Here is a 23,069-nt window from a genome sequence, read left to right as displayed (position 1 = left end):
ACATTGTTGTATAGTTATTATAATTATCCCTATTTGGTATTAATTGGTTTATTCTGGGTTGGATCTCAACATTCCATATTGTTACACAATGCTGTTTTATGAGTTTGAACTGAGTAGAGTTTTTTTTACCTATTCGGGTCGCTGCCACATCCTGCCCCACATTTTTATTAATAGGATTTACGTTTCCGTGACAACATATTTAAGTGACATCACAGCATTGAACAGTGATAGAGGTCGTCTGAGTGGAACAGAGCCGCATTCTTACAGGAGTCAGCAACGAACTTGAGTAAACACATTTGCTGAATGAGACGCAGTCAGGGAGACAGCATTTTGATGGGAATGGATTTCGTGTTTACCGTGGAGGTCGTGGGCATTGCCCTGGGAGTCATAGGATTAATACTTACCATCGTGGTCTGTGCACTCCCCACCTGGATAGAGATAACCATCATAGAGGCTAATGTTACCACCACAGAGGTGGTAACGTACGGCCTGTGGATGAGCTGTGTGGCCCAAGGCACGGGACAGACACAGTGTGAGGTGTTCAACTCCATATCCATATGGGACCCTGCCAGAGCCATGTTCCCCACTGCCATCATCCTGGGGGTTCTGGGGGTCACAATCTCCATGGTCGGAGCCAAGTGCACCAACTGCATCAAAGATGAAACGTCTCAGACTAAGTTGATAATTATCGCTGGAATTTTTTTCATCCTGGCCGGAATTCTCATCCTCATCACTTTATTCATGGTAACAATAACCGTCCAAATCGACTACTTCATACAGTCCAAAGGAAACTTTGAGTTGGGGAACTCGCTGTACTTTGGCTGGGTGGCGGCCGCCCTGCTCCTCATTGGAGGGTTCATACTGTGCATCAATGTGGGAGTGTTTGGATGGATGATGGGAATCTTTGGATGGATAGTCTCCCTAGTGTCCTGTGCTCTCTCTATATTGCTCCCATTCGTTTTTATCCTGTGCCCCCCTATAGGGACATATGGATGGTTATGATGACAACCTCCATCTCCTCCATCCTGGGAGCTCTAGGAGTGATGGGGTCCATCTTTGGGACCAGGTGCTGTAACTGCATCAAGAGTAACAGGACAAGGGTCAAGGCCAGGTTCATTGTTGGAATATTCTTCATCCTGGCTGGTATCCTGCAATACACCACTGTCTTCTTGAACTATTACTTGACACATAACCTTCCAGAATACTGGAGGGGGCTTTTGATATCTTTTGCTGAACACAGTAGATGGGCCGCCTCCATGCTCCTGATAGGAGGAACCATACTCTGCTGCAGCACCTTGAAGAAGAAGCCAGACTCGACAACTAAATCAATCTCCCACTAACATCTCTGTCCAGAAGCTGTACTTTCTTGTTTTAAAAACCATAGGGATCCAATCATTCTGATTATATTATGAAAAATCTTCTCTATCCCTTCTGTTCGGTGTTAGAATATTGGAAGGGATCAGATTAGGTGTTCCACCTTGTCTTTAACCAGTCAAAGAGGACTTTTTTGACATATTGTGTTCATATATAAAATTAATTTAGACTGTGAGGAGAAGTTCCTGAGGAGACTGCAATGAAGGGACGTATTCTCACTGTTTCTTCTCTGATTTCCTATACTCGTATTGTTACTTCTCTTTCTGTTTCTTGAAAATGGGATGAATTTAAGTAGAATAAATTTAGATTTAGATTAGATTTGAATAAAAAGTTGATTGTTTAATGCTGTTAAAGATGTTCAAATAAAAAAAACTGTATCTGACTACAAAGCATTTCCTGGTTGCTGCCGTGCATTTCCTTTTTATGCTCACCACGTTAACTACAATCCTACAGTCAGTGACTGGGACCTTCTGACTGAAACATATACAGTGGGGAGAACAAGTATTTGATACACTGCTGATTTTGCAGGTTTTCCTACTTTCAAAGCATGTAGAGGTCTGTAATTTTTATCATAGGTACACTTCAACTGTGAGAGACGGAATCTAAAACAAAAATCCAGAAAATCACATTTATGATCTTTAATTAATTTGCATTTTATTGCATGACATAGGTATTTGATATATCAGAAAAGCAGAACTTATTATTTGGTACAGAAACCTTTGTTAGCAATTACAAAGATCATACGTTTCCTGTAGTTCTTGACCAGGTTTGCACACACTGCAGCAGAGCAGGGATTTTGGCCCACTCCTCCATACAGACCTTCTCCAGATCCTTCAGGTTTCGGGGCTGTCGCTGGGCAATACGCACTTTCAGCTCCTTCCAAAGATTTTCTAGTGGGTTCAGGTCTGGAGACTGGCTAGGCCACTCCAGGACCTTGAGATGCTTCTTACGGAGCCACTCCTTAGTTGCCCTGGCTGTGCGTTTCGGGTCGTTGTCATGCTGGAAGACCCAGCCACGACCCATCTTCAATGCTCTTACTGAGGGAAGGAGGTTGTTGGCCAAGATCTCGCGATACATGGCCCCATCCATCCTCCCCTCAATACGGTGCAGTCATCCTGTCCCCTTTGCAGAAAAGCATGATGTTTCCACCTCCATGCTTCACGGTTGGAATGGTATTCTTGGGGCTGTACTCATCCTTCTTCTTCCTCCAAACACGGCGAGTGGAGTTTAGACCAAAAAGCTCTATTTTTGTCTCATCAGACCACATGACCTTCTCCCATTCCTCCTCTGGATCATCCAGATGGTCATTGGCAAACATCAGACGGGCCTGGAAATGCGCTGGCTTGAGCAGGGGGACCTTGCGTGCGCTGCAGGATTTTAATCCATGACAGCGTAGTGTGTTACTAATGGTTTTCTTTGAGACTGTGGTCCCAGCTCTCTTCAGGTCATTGACCTGGTCCTGCCGTGTAGTTCTGGGCTGATCCCTCACCTTCCTCATGATCAATGATACCCCACGAGGTGAGATCTTGCATGGAGCCCCAGACCGAGGGTGATTGACCGTCATCTTGAACTTCTTCCATTTTCTAATAATTCAAATCAAATTGATTCATATAGCCCTTCGTGCATCAGCTGATATCTCAAAGTGCTGTACAGAAACCCAGCCCAAAACCCAAAACAGCAAGCAATGCAGGTGTAGAAGCACGGTGGCTAGGAAAAACTCCCTAGAAAGGCCAAAACCTAGGAAGAAACCTAGAGAGGAACCAGGCTATGTGGGGTGGCCAGTCCTCTTCTGGCTGTGCCGGGTGGAGATTATAACAGAACATGGCCAAGATGTATAATAAGATGTATAATAATAATAAGGCAGAACAGTTTAAACTGGAGCAGCAGCACGGCCAGGTGGACTGGGGACAGCAAGGAGTCATCATGTCAGGTAGTCCTGAGGCATGGTCCTAGGGCTCAGGTCCTCGGAGAGAGAGAAAGAAAGAAAGAGAGAATTAGAGAGAGCACACTTAAATCACACTTAAATTCACACAGGACACCGAATAGGACAGGAGAAGTACTCCAGATATAACAAACTGACCCTAGCCCCCCGACACATAAACTACTGCAGCATAAGTACTGGAGGCTGAGACAGGAGGGGTCAGGAGACACTGTGGCCCCACCCGAGGACACCCCCGGACAGGGCCAAACAGGAAGGATATAACCCCACCCACTTTGCCAAAGCACAGCCCCCACACCACTAGAGGGATATCTACAACCACCAACTTACCATCCTGAGACAAGGCTGAGTATAGCCAACAAAGATCACAAGTCCATGAAAAAGTTTCTGAGGAGACAGCAATGAAGGGACATATTCTGACTGTTTTCTCTCTGATGTTCTATACCTGTATTGATACTTCTCTTTGTTTCTTTAAAATAGGATGAATTTAATTGGAGAAATAATTGAATCAGAGGTTGATTGCTTAACCCTGTTAATGATGTTCAAGTAAAATAATTGTATCTGACCGCAAAGTGTTTCCTGGTTGCTGCTGTGCATTTCCTGTTTATGTTCACCACGTTAACCACAAGCCTACAGTCAGTGACTGGGACCTTCTGACTGAAGCATATATCATAGTGTAGAATTATTTCAAGACATGTTTATGAAACTGTTATCATTAGTCCATTTAGTCTTTTGTATAGTTCATTTCAGTCCATGAATCCAACCTTACAATGATTTATTTCAAACATAAATGTTTTTCCACATGTAGTTTCAATCTAACTGAATGTCACTAGTATCTCCCTCAAGTGTGTCCCAAACACATACTGCCCCACATCTGAAAGAATATGTTGTTTCCCTGCCAGAAGATAGCAAAATGGCAATATTGCGCAAGATCCCCTAAGACTTTTTGAAGACTATGAAGTGTCATGACGTTTCCCTCTTTGGGTACAGCGATTACCATCCCCCTCTCTCTGTCTCCTACACTCAGGCTGCTGTGACCTCAGGTCGTAAATTCCTGGAGGAGATTATCTCCTCATGGCCACAGTATATAGAGAGAGTGAGTTTTCATAAAGAGAACAAAGGAATTTCTTCCACCTCAATTTCTTCCAGATCTTGAGGTCTGAACAACATATATGTTCTGGAGAAGGTATAAAAGATTGGTGAAGAATCCAGCTACGAACTGGTCCGTTTGGTAAATTTTTTTGAAACTCATGGGAGACAATATGGCCATATTACCATAACACTGTTTATACAATAGCCTCAGATATGAGGTTTACATCTAATTGTTGTATAAGATGAATGAGTGAGGATGATACTGTTTGTGAAATGATGTAATGAGATTTTAAACTGTTTAATGAAGGAAACTCCAATTCCCTTTGGAGTTGAACTAAATCAGAGGACCGCCACATGAGCACAGTTATGGTCTGGCGTCCTGGGACAGGCCCATTTTTGCTCTTCCGAATAAAACCCCCACCTTGAGAATATCTCAACAGACCATGTTTCACTCAATTACGAGAGGAATAAGGTTGAGACCAGCTTACCTCGATAACGAGAGGGCCAAAGTTTGAGAGGAGACCATAAACCTAAGGTTTGAGGAGATGGCTGAATCTTTTAACCATACCACGTGGTTAAACTCTTAGACTATCGATACCGACAGAATAAGAACAAGTCATTGATATTAATTACTAGTCTGCAGCTAGGAATTCAGTATCATTGAATGTGAAGACCGACAACCGCCGAAACATCTATCTATAATGACATGAATGAATGTCACTCTGAACTATCCATCTAACCACGACAGAGAGAAGGCGGACAAACTCTCCAACAGAAACAAACTTTTCAACAGAGATCCCGACGACACACTGAGCGTAAATATATGTATTGATTGCAATTATTCCCGATTGAGTGAGTGTTCATGTGCAAAGGATTAGCATTTCAATTGTTATAAATATCAACTTTGTCGTGTCTCATCTCAGTTGACCCCCACATCCCTTTGTGTCCACCAAGCCGCGATACCGGTTTATCCCACTAGGGAAACACTGTTATCATTTCTTTGTAACTATCTACTGTTTGTTTATGCATTTCTGTGAATTACTTAGTTAGTAAATAAGTGATTTAAGACAATTGATGTATGGATGACTCATAGTGAAGACTGCGTTCGTGCAGATAACCAACAATTTACGACGTTTGGAATGAGAATAACATGAGGTAAATAATATGTCATTAATCAGAAGACTAAGTGATCAGATATTAACATATCTGAAAGTAATATTAGGAAAATTGTAACTTTGTTATCTGAATACTTTCCTTGGTGCCCCGACTTCCTAGTTAATTACAGTTACGTGATTAAGTAGTTTAATCAAGTAATAATAATTAGAGAATTTTTGATAGAGTTTAATCTTCAGTTTAATGATGCCAAAGACATGACTGAAGCTTAATTCAGTTCTGGGTGTTTACTATATTTACTATAGTTGGGGGCCTTGCTATACATATGCTGGGAGGCAGCGGCCCGGTTCCTGGTTATGGGGGTCATACTGTGCAGCTCACTAGGTGGTAGTGAGATTGAAGTCATGTTTCTGGGAACCTTAGGAAGGATAGTCTCCCTAGACCCCTGTGTTGTCTATATAGTAGTTTCTTATGGACCCACCAGTGCTGTAACTGCATAAAGAGTAACAGGACCAGGGTAAAGGCCAGGTTCATGCATGCAACATAATTCATCCTACTTTCCAAAGCACAGAGAGGTCAGTCTGAGTCAGCTCATCACCTACTTATCCATTATTCTAGGGTTGCTAGGGATGACATTCTCCATCTCAGGAACAAAGTGCACCAACTGTACCCAGAGGAATATGAATACGTCTAAAGCTGAAGTGATTATCTTTGGTGGAATATTCTTCATCCTGGCCGGTCTCATCCACCTGATTTTGATCTATCTTCTTGGTTGCCCATGACTTGACACAAAACTCTGACAATGAGAACTTCCTGCGGAGTAATAACCTTATAACCCACTCTTCCTTCGTCAAATCTGATTACGACTTCATTCTTCTCCCTTCCCGTAGGCAGGAATTAAACAGGAATTACCTGTGATAAGGTCTGATCAATCGGAATCCATGCTTCAATATTGTATTGATCACGCGGACTGGGATATGTTCCGGGTTGCCTCGGTGAAGAACATTGACGTACACGGACACGGTGACTGAGTTCATCAGGATGTGTATAGGGTGTGTTGTACCGACTGTGACTATGAAAACCTACCCAAACCAGAAACTATGGATAGATGGCAGCATTTGGCGCAAAACTGAAAGTGCGAACCACTGCATTTAACCACGGCAAGGTGACTGGGAATATGGCTGAATACAAACAGTGCAGTTAAGTGCAGGCAATCAAAAATGCTAAACGTCAGTACAGAGACAACGTGGAGTAGCAATTCATCGGCTCTGACACAAGACATATGTGGCAAGGACTCCAGACACTCAGGGATTACAAAGGGATAACCAGCCACGTCTTAGACACTGACGTCTTGCTCCCAGACAAGCTAAACACCTTCTTCGCCCCCTTTGAGGATGACCCAGTGAACCAAGACCAACTTCTATTTGCATGCCACCCCAATAGATCCACAGATGATGCAATCGACATCGCACTGCACACTGCCCTATCCAATCTGAACAAGAAGAATAACTATGTAAGAATGCTGTTCATTGACTACAGCTCAGCCTAAAATACCAGGGTCTGATCCCTGCCTTGTGCAACTGGGTCCTGGACTTCCTGACTGGCTGCCCCCAGGTGGTGAAGGTAAGAAACAACATCTCCACTATGCTGATCCTCAACACAGGGGTCCCACAATGATGCGTGCTTTGCCCTCTCCTGTACGTCCTGTTCACCCATGACTGTGTAGCCATGCACACCTCCAACTCAATCATCAAGTTTGCAGACGACACAACGGTAGTAGGCCTGATTACCAATAATGACAACACAGCCTACAGGGAGGAGGTGAGGGAACTCAGTGTGGTGTCAGGAAAACAACCTCTCACTCAACGTCAACAAAATGAAGGAGCTGATCGTGGACTTCAGGAAACAGCAGAGGGAGCACGCCCCAATCCACATCGATGGGACTGCAGTGGAGAAGGTGAAAAGCTTCAAGTTCCTCGGCGTACACATCACTGGCGATCTGAAAAGGTCCACCCACACAGATAATGTGTTGAAGAAGGCTCAACTGCACCTCTTCAACATCAAGAGGCTGAAGAAATTAGGCTTGGCCCTAACTTTTAAAGATGCACCATGGAGAGCATCCTGTCAGGTTGTTTCACCGCCTGCTACAGCAACTGCACCGCCCGCAACCGCAGGGCTCTCCAGAGGGTGGTAAGGTCTGCCCAACGCATCACCGGGGACACAATGCCTGCCCTCCAGAACACGGTCATAATGTTTGCTGTTCATTAAATGTAAAGACTGTTATATTATCAAATCAATTCTCTATGTGTAATGATTCCATGATTAACTTTTTAGGGATAGGGGGCGTCATTTTCACTTTGGATGAATTGCGTGTCCATAGTAAACTGCCTCCTACTCTGTCCCAGATGCTAATATACTGTATGCATATTATTACTATTGGATAGAAAACACTGATGTTTCTAAAACTGTTTGAATTATGTATGTGAGTACAACAGAACTCATATGGCATGCAAACTACCAAACAGGAAGTGGAAATTCTGGGGCTAGTTGATTTTCAACTCATCGACTATTCAGATCCCAGTAAGATATGGATCTGTTCGCACTTCCTACGCCTTCCATTAGATGCCAGCAGTCAGTAGAATGTGTAATGAAGTCTCTAGTGTGATGTGGGGCCGGATGGCAGCTATTTGAGTCAGTGGTCTGTCAGAATGCCAGTTCCTGGTCAGGCCATTTCTCATGATATCGCCATGCGTTCCATTACTCTGACAAAGACGAATGCTCCGGTTGGAACGTTATTGGATATATATGATAACATCCGACTAGATGTCGGCGTCAATTCTAAAAATAAAGAGAAAATGTACACTCACCACGCTCACCTTGGTCCACTCCTTTCAACAAACCTTGGTCCTTACAAATAGTCTATTGTTCAGCTAATAGCCCATCCTGCTACGCTTGTGAAAAACTAATAATAATACTTTTCCCCTTTCCACATGTTAAAGATTCCAATTGATAAAGTGTTTTTAGCCACAATCGGCCCCAACCCCAATGAATACATTTGGGCACAGTCGATAGCGTGCTGGACTTCGGTATAGAATGTTGAGGGTTCAAAACCTGCTCCCTGCTTGCTATAATGAATGAGTTTGAGACACCTGGTTTTGGATATGGCTGAAAAAAAACTTGCTAAATAGAGATTTTCGTAAATTAATTTAATGACAAAAAAATATGCACAATTGTTTGTCTCTACATTAACTAACATATTCCTCTCAATTGTACATTTATTGCTTGACTCATTATGACGTTATAACTACATACATTTGCTTCCCCGTAATGTTTTGTCAGCCATTGTTGCTGAAGTCACCAAGGACCCGTGTCAAATTCGTCATTGGGAACCACTCCATATGATTGGTCATATAAAAACCTTGGGACCCAAATGCATATTGAGTGCTCTAACTCCCCCTTGTGGTGGTCTGGAGCAATGAAGCCGTGACGCTGGGTACATCTAAGTCCCGCGGTTGTAAGCTCGCAACCTTTCATGGAGGAACCACTGTATGTAGGGTATTTGGTGCTATTTGGGACACAGAAAATGTCTTTATTCTCAACAGTCTTGTGAGATGTATAAAGATACAAATACAGTGATGAAAAAGCCAATCCAACGCTGAACGATGTCACTCTTCTGGAACCTTAAACTATCAAAATAAAGAACGTGACTCCATGTATCTCCCAGCTATTCAATGGGTATTTACCAACTTTTCGGCATCACTGTGCCTTCCTCAGGGTAATGTCATGAATACTTGAACCAGGTTATGAGGACACACAGTGCAATTAGTGTAACCAATGACAGTGGTAAGGGGTGTGTCATAATGATAACGTCAATTTAAATTAATTAGTAAAACTGTTAAAATAAACATTTTTTGTATATTGTATATTAAATATATTATGCTATTGTTATCATATAGAAACATAATGGAATATTGTACATCATATTAGCGTCAACATACATGATTGTTTCATTCAATTTCACATAATTTCATATATTTCATTCTTGTTACATGTAATATTGGTTCAACCTTAATAATATATAATGATCATCATCAACAGGGGGAACATATTAGGTGTACGCTAATAAGCTGTAAAAAATAATTTACAAATATGTAAGACTGTTCATAAAGGAAAAAGTATTCATAAGAAGGGCCTGAGATCAAAGTCAATGTTCAGACCACTAGGGGTCAATGTTTTTAGACAGGATCTCCAGTAAGCCTCCCTTTGTAGTAGTAGGATCTCATTGTTACCTCCTCCTTGGTAGAGCAACATGCTCAATGCCTTTGTATTTGAGGGAGGAGATTGGATGGTTGGCTTCAACAAAGTGAGCTGTTACTGAATAGTCAATGTTCTTACACCTGATTGAGCTGCGTTGTTTTAATTGTATTTTTGTTTGTCCTACATAGACTTTTCCACTTGAACAGGTGATGAGATATATTATTCCCTTGGTCTTGCATGAGATGATACCCCTCACAGGGATTATTCAACCTTTATGTAGGTGTCTGAAGAAAGACGTTTTTATAGTGCTATTACACTGTGCGCATGAGCCACATTTGTAGTTATCCCATTTGGGATAGGTGTCAAGAGTGTCTGAGTGAGCTCAGGGGGCATGTCAGATCTCACCAAACTATCTCCAATATTGCGACCACGCTTATAGACCACCAGTGGGGGTTCCTTGAAGAGGTGTGCAATTTTTTTGTCTGATTGCAGAATATGCCAGTGCTTTTTCAGGATTGCTTTCATTTTCTCCAAGCCCTTGGTGTACTTAGTATAAAAGACATTTTCTTTTATCTACTCTTCTAGGACCACCCAGAGCCATAGTATGTACACCAAGTAGATATCTGGTAGTTCAGAGGGTCACACCTCTAGAACCACCCAGAGCCATAGTATGTACACCAAGTAGATATCTAGTAGTTCAGAGGGTCACACCTCTAGAACCACCCAGAGCCATAGTATGTACACCAAGTAGATATCTAGTAGTTCAGAGGGTCACACCTCTAGAACCACCCAGAGCCATAGTATGTACACCAAGTAGATATCTGGTAGTTCAGGGGATCACTATTCTAACTTCTATTTTATTTCACTCAGAGAAAGGGTGGGGGAATAGTTGAAGACCCATGCAGTTTATATTTTGTTTATTTGATTTCACCTTTATTTAACTAGGCAAGTTAGTTAAGAACAAATTCTTATTTACAATGACAGCCTACCAAAAAGGCAAAAGGCCTCCTGTGGGGACAGGGCTTGGGATTAAAAAAATAAAATACAAATATAGGACAAAACACACATCACAACAAGAGAGACACAATACTACATAAAGAGAGACTTAAGACAACAACATCACAAGGCAGCAAAACATGACAACACAGCATGGTAGCAACACAAAACATGGTACAAACATTATTGGGCACAAACAACAGCACAAAAGTCAAGAAATAGTGACAACAATACATCATGCAAAGCAGCCACAACTGTCAGTAAAAGTGTCCATGATTGAGTCTTTGAATGAAGAGATTGAGATAAAACTGTCCAGTTTGAGTGTTTAATGCAGCTCGTTCCAGTCGCTAGCTACAGCGAACTGAAAAGAGGAGCCACCCAGTGATGTGTGTGCTTTGGGGACCTTTAACAGAATGTGACTGGCAGAACAGGTGGGTCTGGCAGAACAGTTTAACATGCAGGCTGGCAGGCAGGCAGGCAGGCAGGCACACACACACACACACACACACACACACACACACACACACACACACACACACACACACACACACACTTGTTTTACTACCCTTTGTGGGGACCAAACAATTGATTCAAATTCAAAATCCTATTTTCCCAACCCCTAACCATGAAGCTGCCCCTAACCTTAACTCCCCCACCAACTTCCCACGTGCTGACTGCTAACTCTCTGTGAACTCCTCTGGAGAACACTCTGTGGGTTCTGATCTGTTCTGATCTGAACTGTTCTGTTCTGATCTCACAGTCTCAAGCCACAGTTAGGCATAAGAACACACACAGAAAGACATGGGACATTGAAGAGTGGTTATTCCCAAATTATACAACGGGTGCTTCTAATCCTGAATGCTTGAATGGTTAAAACCGTATTCCAGCTGGAGTCTATTCAACAAGGTACCACCGGCTAAATCTATGACGTTAAAATGCCTCTGTTACATCTAACTGCGCAATCCACTGTCTCAACAGCCCAGCCAGGCAATTTATAAACTTCATCTCCATTTTAAAAAGCATCTAGACATTATATCAGATTTCTTTGAGACTAGCATTTAGTTTTCAGCAACAAAGACTTTTATAAACATTGCTGTCTGTCTCTCTTACATTTGCAACATTGTTTCAATATTCAGATTCGATCTCCAACTGTCCCATAGTAATGAATACGCCAGGAGTCGGGACGAGACAGACAGGCAGGCATCGTTTCTCAGCCAGTCTCTCTCTCTCTACCTCTCCCTCAGTCCCTCTCTCTCTCTACCTCTCCTTCAGTGTCTCTCCCTCAGTCTCTACGTCTCTCTCTCCCTCTACCTCTCCTTCAGTCTCTCTCCCCCAGTCTCTCCCTCAGTCTCTCTCTCTCTACCTCTCCCTCAGTCCCTCTCTCTCTCTACCTCTCCTTCAGTGTCTCTCCCTCAGTCTCTACGTCTCTCTCTCCCTCTACCTCTCCTTCAGTCTCTCTCCCCCAGTCTCTCCCTCAGTCTCTCTCGATCAGTCTCTACCTCTCTCACTCTCTGTCTCTCTCCCTCAGTCTCTACATCTCTCTCTCTCTCTACCTCTCCCTCAGTCCTCCTCTCCCTCAGTCTCTCGATCAGTCTCTACCTCTCTCTCTCTCTCAGTCTCTCCCTCAGTGTCTACGTCTCTCTCTCACTGTCACTTTCTCTACCTCTCCCTCAGTCTCTCTTCCTCCCTTTCTCTCGCTCCCTCTCTCTCTCTGACCTAATATCTTTAAACCAACCTCTGTAGTGGTTGCGTAATACATGAATACACCTGTACTCCAAGGAACAGGTCATACTGGTTCAGGTGTACACAGGTGCTGTACCTCCCTCTTCTTCGCTGGCGACATGCAGCGCTCTATACTGCATTCACACTTCAATTAACTTAGTGTTTAAAATTGAACCAGCAACATAATTCAGTGTTTTTAAAAACATTTATATTTGTATTTTAAGAACATATAACAAAGCTATATGTCCATGACTGCAGACATGTAAGACACTTCTGTTAACCCTTTATAACAACAGTGAACTGTTCTTTCCTCATCTCTGGACTGTGTAAATATGATGTGTGTGGAACCTGTTTTACAGCATGGCTGGAATGCAGACAGATAGTGAAGAGAAGAGAGATGCTGTAGCTGTGTACCAAATGCTACCCTATTTCCTATATACTGTAGTGCACTACTTTCGACCAAGGCTCTGGATGGAGTGCACTATGTAGGGAATAGGGTGCCATTTGGAATGTAGATACAGGGTGGGTCATCCAGCTCAATCAAATCAAATACAATGTTATTTGTCATATTCTCGATAAACAACAGGTATAGACTAGCAGTGGGATGCTTACTTACTGGCCATTTCCAACAATGCAGAGATATTTTGAGTATAAATAGTAGGAAAATAATAACACATGTTAAATACACAGTGAGTACCTTGGCTATATACACAGGGTACCAGTACTGAGTCAATGTGCAGGTATCATGGTGATCATGTGACCACATACACACTGTGTGCCTTTGGGTTCAGTTTGGTTCATCAGTAAAATGGTAAAACCTAGAACTGCTCTGTCTGTAACTCCCCTGTCTGTTATTCCTCTGTCAGTTACTACCCTGTCACTTACTCACCTGTCAGTTACTCTCCTGTCTGTGACTCCCCTGACTGTTACTCCCCTGTCTGTTACTACCCTGTCTGTTACTACCCTGTCTGTAACTACCCTGTCTGTTACTACCCTGTCTGTTACTCCCCTGTCTGTTACTCCCCTGTCTGTGACTCCTCTGTCTGTTACTCCCCTGTCTGTTACTCACCTGTCCTTTACTCCTCTGTCTGTTACTCCTCTGTCTGTTACTATCCTGACTATAACTACCCTGTCTGTGACTCCTCTGTCTGTTACTATCCTGACTGTAACTACCCTGTCTGTTACTCACCTGTCCTTTACTCCTCTGTCTGTTACTCCCCTGTCTGTTACTCACCTGTCCTTTACTCCTCTGTCTGTTACTCCCCTGTCTGTTACTCACCTGTCCTTTACTCCCCTGTCTGTTACTCTCCTGTCTGTGACTCCCCTGACTGTAACTCCCCTGTCTGTGACTCCCCTGTCTGTGACTCCCCTGCCTGTAAGTACCTTGTCTGTTACTCACCTGTCCTTTACTCCTCTGTCTGTTACTACCCTGTCTGTGACTCCCCTGTCTGTGACTCCCCTGACCGTAACTGCCCTGTCTGTTACTCACCTGTCCTTTACTCCTCTGTCTGTTACTCACCTGTCCTTTACTCCTCTGTCTGTTACTACCCTGTCTGTGACTCCCCTGTCTGTTACTCTCCTGTCTGTGACTCCCCTGACTGTAACTCCCCTGTCTGTGACTCCCCTGTCTGTGACTCCCCTGCCTGTAAGTACCTTGTCTGTTACTCACCTGTCCTTTACTCCTCTGTCTGTTACTACCCTGTCTGTGACTCCCCTGTCTGTGACTCCCCTGACCGTAACTGCCCTGTCTGTTACTCACCTGTCCTTTACTCCTCTGTCTGTTACTACCCTGTCCTTTACTCCTCTGTCTGTTACTCACCTGTCCTTTACTCCTCTGTCTGTTACTCCTCTGTCTGTTACTCCTCTGTCTGTTACTCACCTGTCCTTTACTCCTCTGTCTGTTACTACCCTGTCTGTGACTCCCCTGCCTGTAACTACCCTGTCTGTTACTCACCTGTCCTTTACTCCTCTGTCTGTTACTACCCTGTCTGCTGTCTGTCAAACTGTATTTTTTATAGCCTTCATTGAGGAGAGGGGTGTCTGTGCTTGATTTTTATGTACGAGATCTACTGGCACATCTCTCCTCCATGGGCACCGTGCTGATATACTCTGTATGTGAAAACAGAGATACAGGATGTGGTTAAAAAACTATGAGGCCCAGTCCCTCCATCATTGCCCCTCAGAACAAGCTTTGGGGTGTAAGGTGAAGTTTCCCCTAGTTGCTGATCTTGGGTCAGTTTAGCATTTTCCCCACTAATAGTTACATTACTACGTCTTTAGCCCAAACTCCGATTGGGAAACTTTCATTCATTTTCATCTCATCCTTACAACATGTTTGGATAGTTATTATATTATAATTATCCCTATTTGGTAATTATTGGTTTATTGTAGGTTGAATCTCAACATTCCACATTGCTACACAAGGCTGTTTTATAACTTTTTTGATAAACTTGAGAGTTTTAAACTGAGTAAAGTTTTTCACCAATTTGGGTCACAACCACATCCTACCCCACATACGTGTTAATAGGAATTATGTTTCCATGACAACATATTTAAGTGACATCACAGCAGAGAGCAGTTATAGAAGTAGTCTGAGTGGATCAGCTCTCCATTCTTACAGAAGGCCTCAGCAACGAACTTCAGAGTGAAAGTATCTGCTGAGCGAGACGCAGTCGGGAGGACAGCATTTTGATGGGCATGGATTTTGTGTATGTCGTGGAAATGGTGGAGGTCGTGGGCATCGCACTGGGAGTCATGGGATTAATACTGACCATTGTGATCTGTGCTCTCCCCACCTGGATAGAGACAACCTTTATAACAGGTAACGTTACCACCACAAAGGTGGTCTTGAACGGCCTGTGGATGTGCTGTTTGACCCTAGGCACGGGTCAGACATGGTGTGAGATGGACAACTCCATGTGTTTTTTCCCCGATCGTTGGAACTTTTGGGGACATGTTCTGGGGCGTGCCAAAGCCATGATCCTCACTGCCATCATCCTGGGGGTTCTGGGGGTCATGTTCTCCATGGTTGGAGCCAAGTGCACCGACTGCATCAAAGACAAAACATCTCAGGCCAAGTTGATAATTATCGCTGGAATACTTTTCATCCTGGCCGGAATTCTCATCCTCATCCCTGTTTCCATGGTAGCTAGATCAATTATCAGAAACTCCTTTGAATGGGTCAAAGCTGTGTTGGGGGCCTCGCTGTACTTCGGCTGGGTTGCGGCTGCCCTGCTCCTGATTGGAGGGGTCACACTGTGCATCACTGTGGGAGTCTTTGGGTGGATGATGGGAATCTTTGGATGGATAGCCTCCTTAGTGTCCTGTGCTCTCTCTATATCGCTCCCATTCCGTTTTTCTCCTGTGCCCCCCTTTAGGGACACATGGATGCTTCTGATGACAACCTCCATCTCCTCCATCCTGGGAGCTCTAGGCGTGATGGGGTCCATCTTTGGGACCAGGTGCTGTAACTGCATCAAGAGTAACAGGACCAGGGTCAAGGCCAGGTTCATTGTTGGAATATTCTTCATCCTGGCCGGTATCCTGCAGCTCACCACTGAATTTGTGATTGTCCATTACTTGATAACGGATGTCCGCCTGCAGCTCACATATCTCGTCAATTTTCCTCCAATCAACTGGGTTATTATGTTAGCTGAATTGAGTAGCTGGTCCGCCTGCATGCTCCTGATAGGAGGGACCATACTCTGCTGCTCCATATTCAAGAGGAACCAACCAGACTTAACAATGACCCAATCATCCTCCCGCTAACAGCTCTTTCTTCAACAGGTCATATAGGAGTTTATGTCATGTTGTGGTGGGATCATAGTCTGGTGCAGCTGCTGCTGCTACTGCTTTAACAGAGAGGCTGTACTTTCTTTTAATGAAAACAATGGAGAGAATATAATTGTGATTCTATATGTAATTCTATAATAGACTCTGCAATGAAGGGACATATTGTCACTCTTTCATCTCTGATTTCCTATAACTGTACTGATACTTCTCTTTATGCTTCTTTAAAATGGGATGAATTTAAGTGGAGAATGAATTGAATCCGTAGTTGAATGTTTAACCCTGTTAAATATGTTCAAATAAAATAACTGTATCTGACTGCAAAACGTTTCCTGGTTGCTGCTGTGCATTTCCTGTTTATGTTCACTACATCACCAACACACAGTCGGTGACCGGGACCTTCTAACTGAAACATACAGTATATCATAGTGTAGAAATATTTCAAGCCAAGTCCATGAAACAGGTAGCATTAGTCTATTTAATGTATTATTTAGTTCATTTCAGTCCATGAATCCAACATAACAATTATTTACTTCACACTCAAGGGTTTTTCAGCATGTAGTTTCAATCTGTTGATGTGTACGATTTAGGTCCAGTCCCTCTATCATTTCCCTTCAGAACAGGCATTGGGGTGTTGGGTGAAGTTGCCCCAAGTTGCTGATCATGAGTCAGTTTTGCATTTTCCCCACTAATAGTTACGGTAAGTATTGGGTTGAGGGAAGACTAAAACAGGTTTTATTACGTCTTTAGCCCAAACTCATCACATCCCAACAACATTGCTGTATAGTTATTATATTATAAATGCCCCTATTTGGTAAATATTGGTTTATTCTAGGTTGGATCTCAACATTCCATATTGTTACACAATGCTGTTTGATGAGTTTTACGCTGAATAGAGTTTTCACCATTTCGGGTCACATCCACATCCTGCCCCACATCCGTATTAAAAGGATTTCCATTTCCATGACATCATATTTAAGTGACATCACAGCATAGAGTAGTTACAGAGGTTGTCTGAGTGGATCTGCTCTCCATTTTTACAGAAGACCTCAGGATCAGACCTCGGAGTGAACGAATGTGCTGAGCGAGACGCAGTCAGGGAGATAGGATGGGAATGGATTTCGTATTTACCGTGGAGGTCGTGGGCATCGCCCTGGGAGTCATAGGATTAATACTGACCACCATGATCTGTGCTCTCCCCACCTGGATAGAGATCACCTTTATAGCAGGTAACGTTACCAACACAGAGGTGGTCTTGTATTGCCTGTGGATGAGCTGTGTGACCCAAGGCACAGGACAGACACAGTGTGAGGTGTACACACTCCATGTGGTATTTGCCCCACATTATGCAGCCTGCCAGAGCCATGATGCTCACTGCCATCACCAACTGCAACAAAGACGAAACGTCTCAGGACAAGTTGATAATTATCGCTGGAATACTTTTCATCCTGGACAGAATTTTCATCCTCATCTCTGTTTCCTTGGTAGCAAGATTTATCATCATCGTATTCTGCATGCAGATCGAAGGAAAGATTGAGCTGGGGGCCTCGCTGTACTTTGGCTGGGTGGCGGCCTCCCTGCTGCTGATTGTTGGTGTCATACTGTGCATCAATGTGGGAGACATTGAATTGATGATGGGAATTTGTTAATGGATAGTCTCCCTAGTGGCCTGTTATATCTCTATAATGTATTATTCTGAGCCCCCTTATAGGGACATATGGATGGTTCTAATGACGATCACCTCCATCTCCTCTATCCTGGGAGCTCTAGGAGAGATGTGGCCCATCTTTGGGACCAGGTGCTGTAACTGCATCAAGAATAACAGGAACAGGGTTAAGGCCAGGTTTATCATTGGAATATTCTTCATCCTGGCTGGTATCCTGCATCTCACCACTGTCTTCTTGACCTATAACTTGACACAATTATTTCCAGAACACGTGTGAGTTTTTGTTATTCTTTGCTAAATTCTGTAGATGAGCTGCTCCATGCTCCTGATAGGAGGGACCATACTCTGCTGCAGCAACTTGAAGAGAAAGAAGCCAGACTCGACAACGACTAAATCAACCTCCCACTACCATCTCTGTCCAGAAGCTGTTCTTTCTTGTTTTAAAATCCATAGGGATCCAATCATTCTGATTCTATATGTAACCATCCTGGGATCTCTAGGAGTGATGGGGTCCATCTTCGGGACTAAGTGCTGTAACTGCATCAAGAGTAACAGGATCAGGGTCAAGGCCAGGTTTATTGTTGGAACATTCTTCATCCTGGCTGGTATCCTGTAACTCACCTCTGAATTTGTGGTTGTCCATTACTTGATAACGGATGTCCAACTGCAGTTTTTCCAATACAACCTGCTTTAGACCATACTCTGCTGCTGCATCTACAAGAGGAACCAGACAGACTCAACGACGACTCAATCAACCTCCCACTAACAGCTCTGTCTTCAACAGGTCATAGAGGAGGTTATGTCATATTATGTTGGGATCATAGCCTGGTGCATTTTGTTGCCTTACAAGCTGGACTTTTGAGGGATTTGTATCATTTGATTTACACAACATGTCTACCACTTTGAAGATGCAAAATATGTTTTATTGTGAAACAAACAGAAATAAGAAAAAAACTGAAAACTTCAGCGTGCATTACTATTCACCCCCCCCCCCCCCCCAAAGCCAATACTTCGTAGAGCCACCTTTTGTGTCTTGAGGTATAAGCTCGGCACATCTAGCCACTGGATTTTTTTTACCATTCTTCAAGGCAAAACCGCTGCATCTCCTTCAAGTTGAATACACCATTCCAAGACATTCACTCAAGTGCTGCTTTAGCAGTATGCTTAGGGTCATTGTCCTGCTGGAAGGTGAACCTCCGTCCCAGTCTCAAATCTCTGGATGACTGAAACAAGTTTCCCTCAAAAATGTCCCCGTATTTAGCACCCTCCATCATTCCTTCAAGTCTGACCCAGTTCCACAGTCCTCGATGATGAAAAACATCCCCACAGCATGATTCTGCCATGGTGTTCTCGGGGTGATCTCGGGGTGATGAGAGGTGTTGGGGTTTTGCTAGACATAGCGTTTTCCTTGATGGCCAAAAAGCTCAATATTAGTCTCATCTGACCAGAGTACCTTCTTCCATTTGTTTGGGGAGTCTCCCACATGCCTTTTGGCGAACACCAAACATTTAAGCTTATTTTGTCTTTAAGCAATGGCTTTTTTTCTGGCCACTCATCCGTAAAACCCAGCTCTGTGGAGTGGACGGCTTGAAGTAGTCCAATCGACAGATACTCCAATATTCTGTGGAGCTTTGCAGCTCCTTCAGGGTTATCTTTAGTCTCTTTGTTGCCTCTCTGATTATGTAGCGATATTGTATTTAGAGGTAGGTGAAGGAGTCAAGCGCAGGAGAGAAGAGATGTCCAAGTAACGTCTTTTAATAGGCAAGTCCACAACAATAGGGTCAGGTACAATACCAAATAAACGCTCACGACAAAAGAGAACACAGTTACTCACGGAAGGAGGAAAAACAATGCTCCTTAAACTTATACACAATCGGTATATACAGGAAAATAACTGAGGCACAACCTCAACGAGCAACATGAAACTAATAATCCCGCCCAAACCAAAGCAGGCAACAAGAGGTAATTATTCACACAGAAATCAAAGCAAAAGAAACCAGGTGTGAAAGAACCAAAGAAAAACAAATGGATCGGTGATGGCTAGTAGGCCGGCGACGCCGACTGCCCAAACAGGGATAGGAACCACCATCGGTGGAAGTCGTGACAGATTAAAGTCCTCCTTGCCTGGTCCGTGAGTTTTGGTGGGCGGCCCTCTCTTGGCAGGTTTGTTGTGGTGCCATATTCTTTCCATTTTTTTATAATGGATTTAATGGTGCTCCATGGGATTTTCAAAGTTTCAATATTTTTTTAGAGTCCCAGAGTCTCCCGTCTGTCCTGAGCCGCCAGAGTCTCCCGTCTGTCCTGAGCCGCCAGAGCCGCCAGTCTGTCCTGAGCCGCCAGAGCCGCCAGTCTGTCCTGAGCCGCCAGAGCCGCCAGTCTGTCCTCATCCGCCAGTCAGCCAGGAGCTGCCAGAGCCATCAGTCAGCCAGGAGCTGCCAGAGCCTCCTGTCACGCAGGCAATGCCGGAATTGCCCTTCACTCCAGAGCTGCCGGATTCTCTCGCCTGTCCGGCGCTGCCGGACTCTCCCGCCTGTCCGGCGCCGCCAGAGTCTCCCGTCCATTCCGGACCCATTGCGAGGGTCGCTGCTCGAAATAGGCCACGGAGGCAGTTGAAGAGGCAGACAAGGACTATGGTGAAATGGGTTCCACGTCCCGCGCCAGAGCTGCCACCGCAGACAGACACCCACCCAGACCCTCCCCTATAGGTTCAGGTTTTGCGGCCAGAGTCCGCACCTTTGGGGGGGGGGGGTACTGTCACCTTCTGACCTTCTGTTATTATATCTTTGTTTTAGTATGGTCAGGGTGTGAGTTGGGTGGGTTGTCTATGTTCGTTTTTCTATAATTTGGGATTTTCTGTGTTCGGCCTGGTATGATTCTCAATCAGAGGCAGCTGTCAATCGTTGTCCCTGATTGAGAATCATACTTAGGTAGCCTGGTTTCACTTTTGAGTTGTGGGTGTTTGTTTTCCGTATCAGTGTTTTGTTACCACACGGGACTGTTTTGTTTGTTCACATCGTTTATTGTTTTGTTCCAGTGTTCTATTGTCATTATTAAAAAAAACATGGACACATAACCACTCTGTGCATTGGTCCTCCGATCCTTCTTGCTACTCCTCCTCGGAAGAGGAGGACGAGATCCCTTACAACAGGGCTCTAACTCCCCTAGCTCCACAATGAGATAGGTTGCAGGCCAGGCAGCAGGCTGTTAGCCAGCCTGCCAGCTTAGTGGAGTCTGCCATTAGCACAGTCAGTGTTGTCAGCTCAGCTATCCCCATTGAGACCGTGTCTGGGCCTCGATCTAGGTTGGGGCAAAACTAAACATGGTGGTGTTCGCTTTAGCAATCTCACTGGAATAAAGACTTCCATTCCTGTCATTATTGAACGAGATTGTAATATCTCACATCTCAAAATAGGGCTACTTAATGTTAGATCCCTCACTTCCAAGGCAGTTATAGTCAATGAACTAATCACTGATCACAATCTTGATGTGATTGGCCTGACTGAAACATGGCTTAAGCCTGATGAATTTACTGTGCTAAATGAGGCCTCACCTCCTGGTTACACTGGTGACTATATCCCCCGGGCATCCCGCAAAGGCGGAGGTGTTGCTAACCTTTACGATAGCAAATTTCAATTTACATAAAAAAATGACTTTTTCGTCTTTTGAGCTACTAGTCATGAAATCTATGCAGCCTACTCAATCACTTTTTATAGCTACTGTTTACAGGCCTGCTGGGCCATATACAGCGTTCCTCACTGAGTTCCCTAAATTCCTATCGGACCTTGTAGTCATAGCATATTCACATTTTTGGTGTCTTTAATATTCACCAGGAAAAGTCCACAGACCCACTCCAAAAGGCTAGCCATCATGGACTCAGTGGGTTTTGTCCAACATTTCTCCGGACCTACTCACTGCCACAGTCATACTCTGGACCTACTTTTGTCCCGTGGAATAAATGTTGTGGATATTACTGTTTTTCCTCATAATCCTGGACTATTGGACCACCATTTTATTACGTTTGAAATCGCAACAAATATCTGCTCAGACCCCATCCAAGGATCATCAAAAGCCATGCTATAAATTCTCAGACAACACAAAGATTCCTAGATGTCCTTCCAGACTCTCTCCACCTACAAAAGGATGTCAGAGAACAAAAATCAGTTAATCACCTAACTGAAGAACTCAATTTAACCTTACGTAATACCCTAGATGCAGTAGCACCCCTAAAAACAAAAACCATTTGTCATAAGAAACAAGCTCCTTGGTATACAGAAAATACCCGAGCTCTGAAGCAAGCTTCCAGAAAATTGGAATGTCCCCAGTCCACCTGACCGTGCTGCTGCTCCAGTTTCAACTGTTCTGCCTTATTATTATTCGACCATGCTGGTCATTTATGAACATTTGAACATCTTGGCCATGATTCTGTTATAATCTCCACCTGGCACAGCCAGAAGAGGACTGGCCACCCCACATAGCCTGGTTCCTCTCTAGGTTTCTTCCTAGGTTTTGGCCTTTCTAGGGAGTTTTTCCTAGCCACCGTGCTTCTACACCTGCATTGCTTGCTGTTTGGGGTTTTAGGCTGGGTTTCTGTACAGCGCTTTGAGATATCAGCTGATGTACGAAGGGCTATATAAATACATTTGATTTGATTTGATTTGAATGGAAATGGCACTACACCAAACTGGAAGTCTTCAAACTAGCTTGGAAAGACAGTACCGTGCAGTATCAAAGAGCTCTCACTGCTGCTCGATCATCCTATTTTTCCAACTTAATTGAGGAAAATAAGAACAATCCCAAATGTATTTTTGATACTGTCGTAAAGCTAACTGAAAATCAGCATTCCCCAAGAGAGGATGGCTTTCACTTCAGCAGTGATAAACTCATTAACTTCCTTGAAGAAAAGATCATGATCATTAGAAAGCAAATTACAGACTCCTCTTTAAATCTGCGTTTTTCCCCAAAGCTCAGTAGTCCTGAGCCTGCACAACACTGCCAGGACCTAGGATCAAGGGAGACACTCAACTTTTTTAAATATTATATCTCTTGACACATTGATGAAAGCGGTTATGACCTCTAAACCTTCAAGCTGCGTACTGGACCCTATTCCAACTAAACTACTGA

General features: G+C 43.8%; 2 protein-coding genes and 1 pseudogene across 2 annotated transcripts; all 3 read left to right on the top strand.

Annotated features, from left to right (window-relative positions):
- The first annotated feature begins 248 nt into the window (after positions 1-248).
- On the top strand, positions 249-1,730 carry LOC135562363 (claudin-4-like). Its single transcript, XM_065004580.1, has one exon. It carries the CDS (start codon positions 304-306, stop codon positions 1,000-1,002), a length of 699 nt encoding a protein of 232 aa, XP_064860652.1. The 5' UTR covers positions 249-303; the 3' UTR covers positions 1,003-1,730.
- Positions 1,731-15,089: 13,359 nt separating this feature from the next.
- LOC115147082 (claudin-4-like) lies at positions 15,090-16,595 on the top strand. The gene has a single exon (XM_029689076.2). The coding sequence runs from the start codon at positions 15,185-15,187 to the stop codon at positions 16,259-16,261; it is 1,077 nt and encodes a 358-aa protein (XP_029544936.2). The 5' UTR covers positions 15,090-15,184; the 3' UTR covers positions 16,262-16,595.
- An 801-nt stretch (positions 16,596-17,396) lies between these two features.
- On the top strand, positions 17,397-17,931 carry LOC115146956 (claudin-4-like; annotated as a pseudogene).
- Positions 17,932-23,069: the final 5,138 nt, after the last annotated feature.

This window comes from Oncorhynchus nerka, linkage group LG19, assembly GCF_034236695.1.
Source record: "Oncorhynchus nerka isolate Pitt River linkage group LG19, Oner_Uvic_2.0, whole genome shotgun sequence".
NCBI classification, from domain to species: domain Eukaryota; kingdom Metazoa; phylum Chordata; class Actinopteri; order Salmoniformes; family Salmonidae; genus Oncorhynchus; species Oncorhynchus nerka.
This window is presented reverse-complemented; position numbering and strand designations above follow the sequence as displayed.

Excerpts from the sequence above, each read along its gene's own strand:
- LOC135562363 (XM_065004580.1), top strand. The coding sequence starts at position 304 with ATGAGACGCAGTCAGGGAGACAGCATTTTGATGGGAATGGATTTCGTG.
- LOC115147082 (XM_029689076.2), top strand. The coding sequence starts at position 15,185 with ATGGGCATGGATTTTGTGTATGTCGTGGAAATGGTGGAGGTCGTGGGC.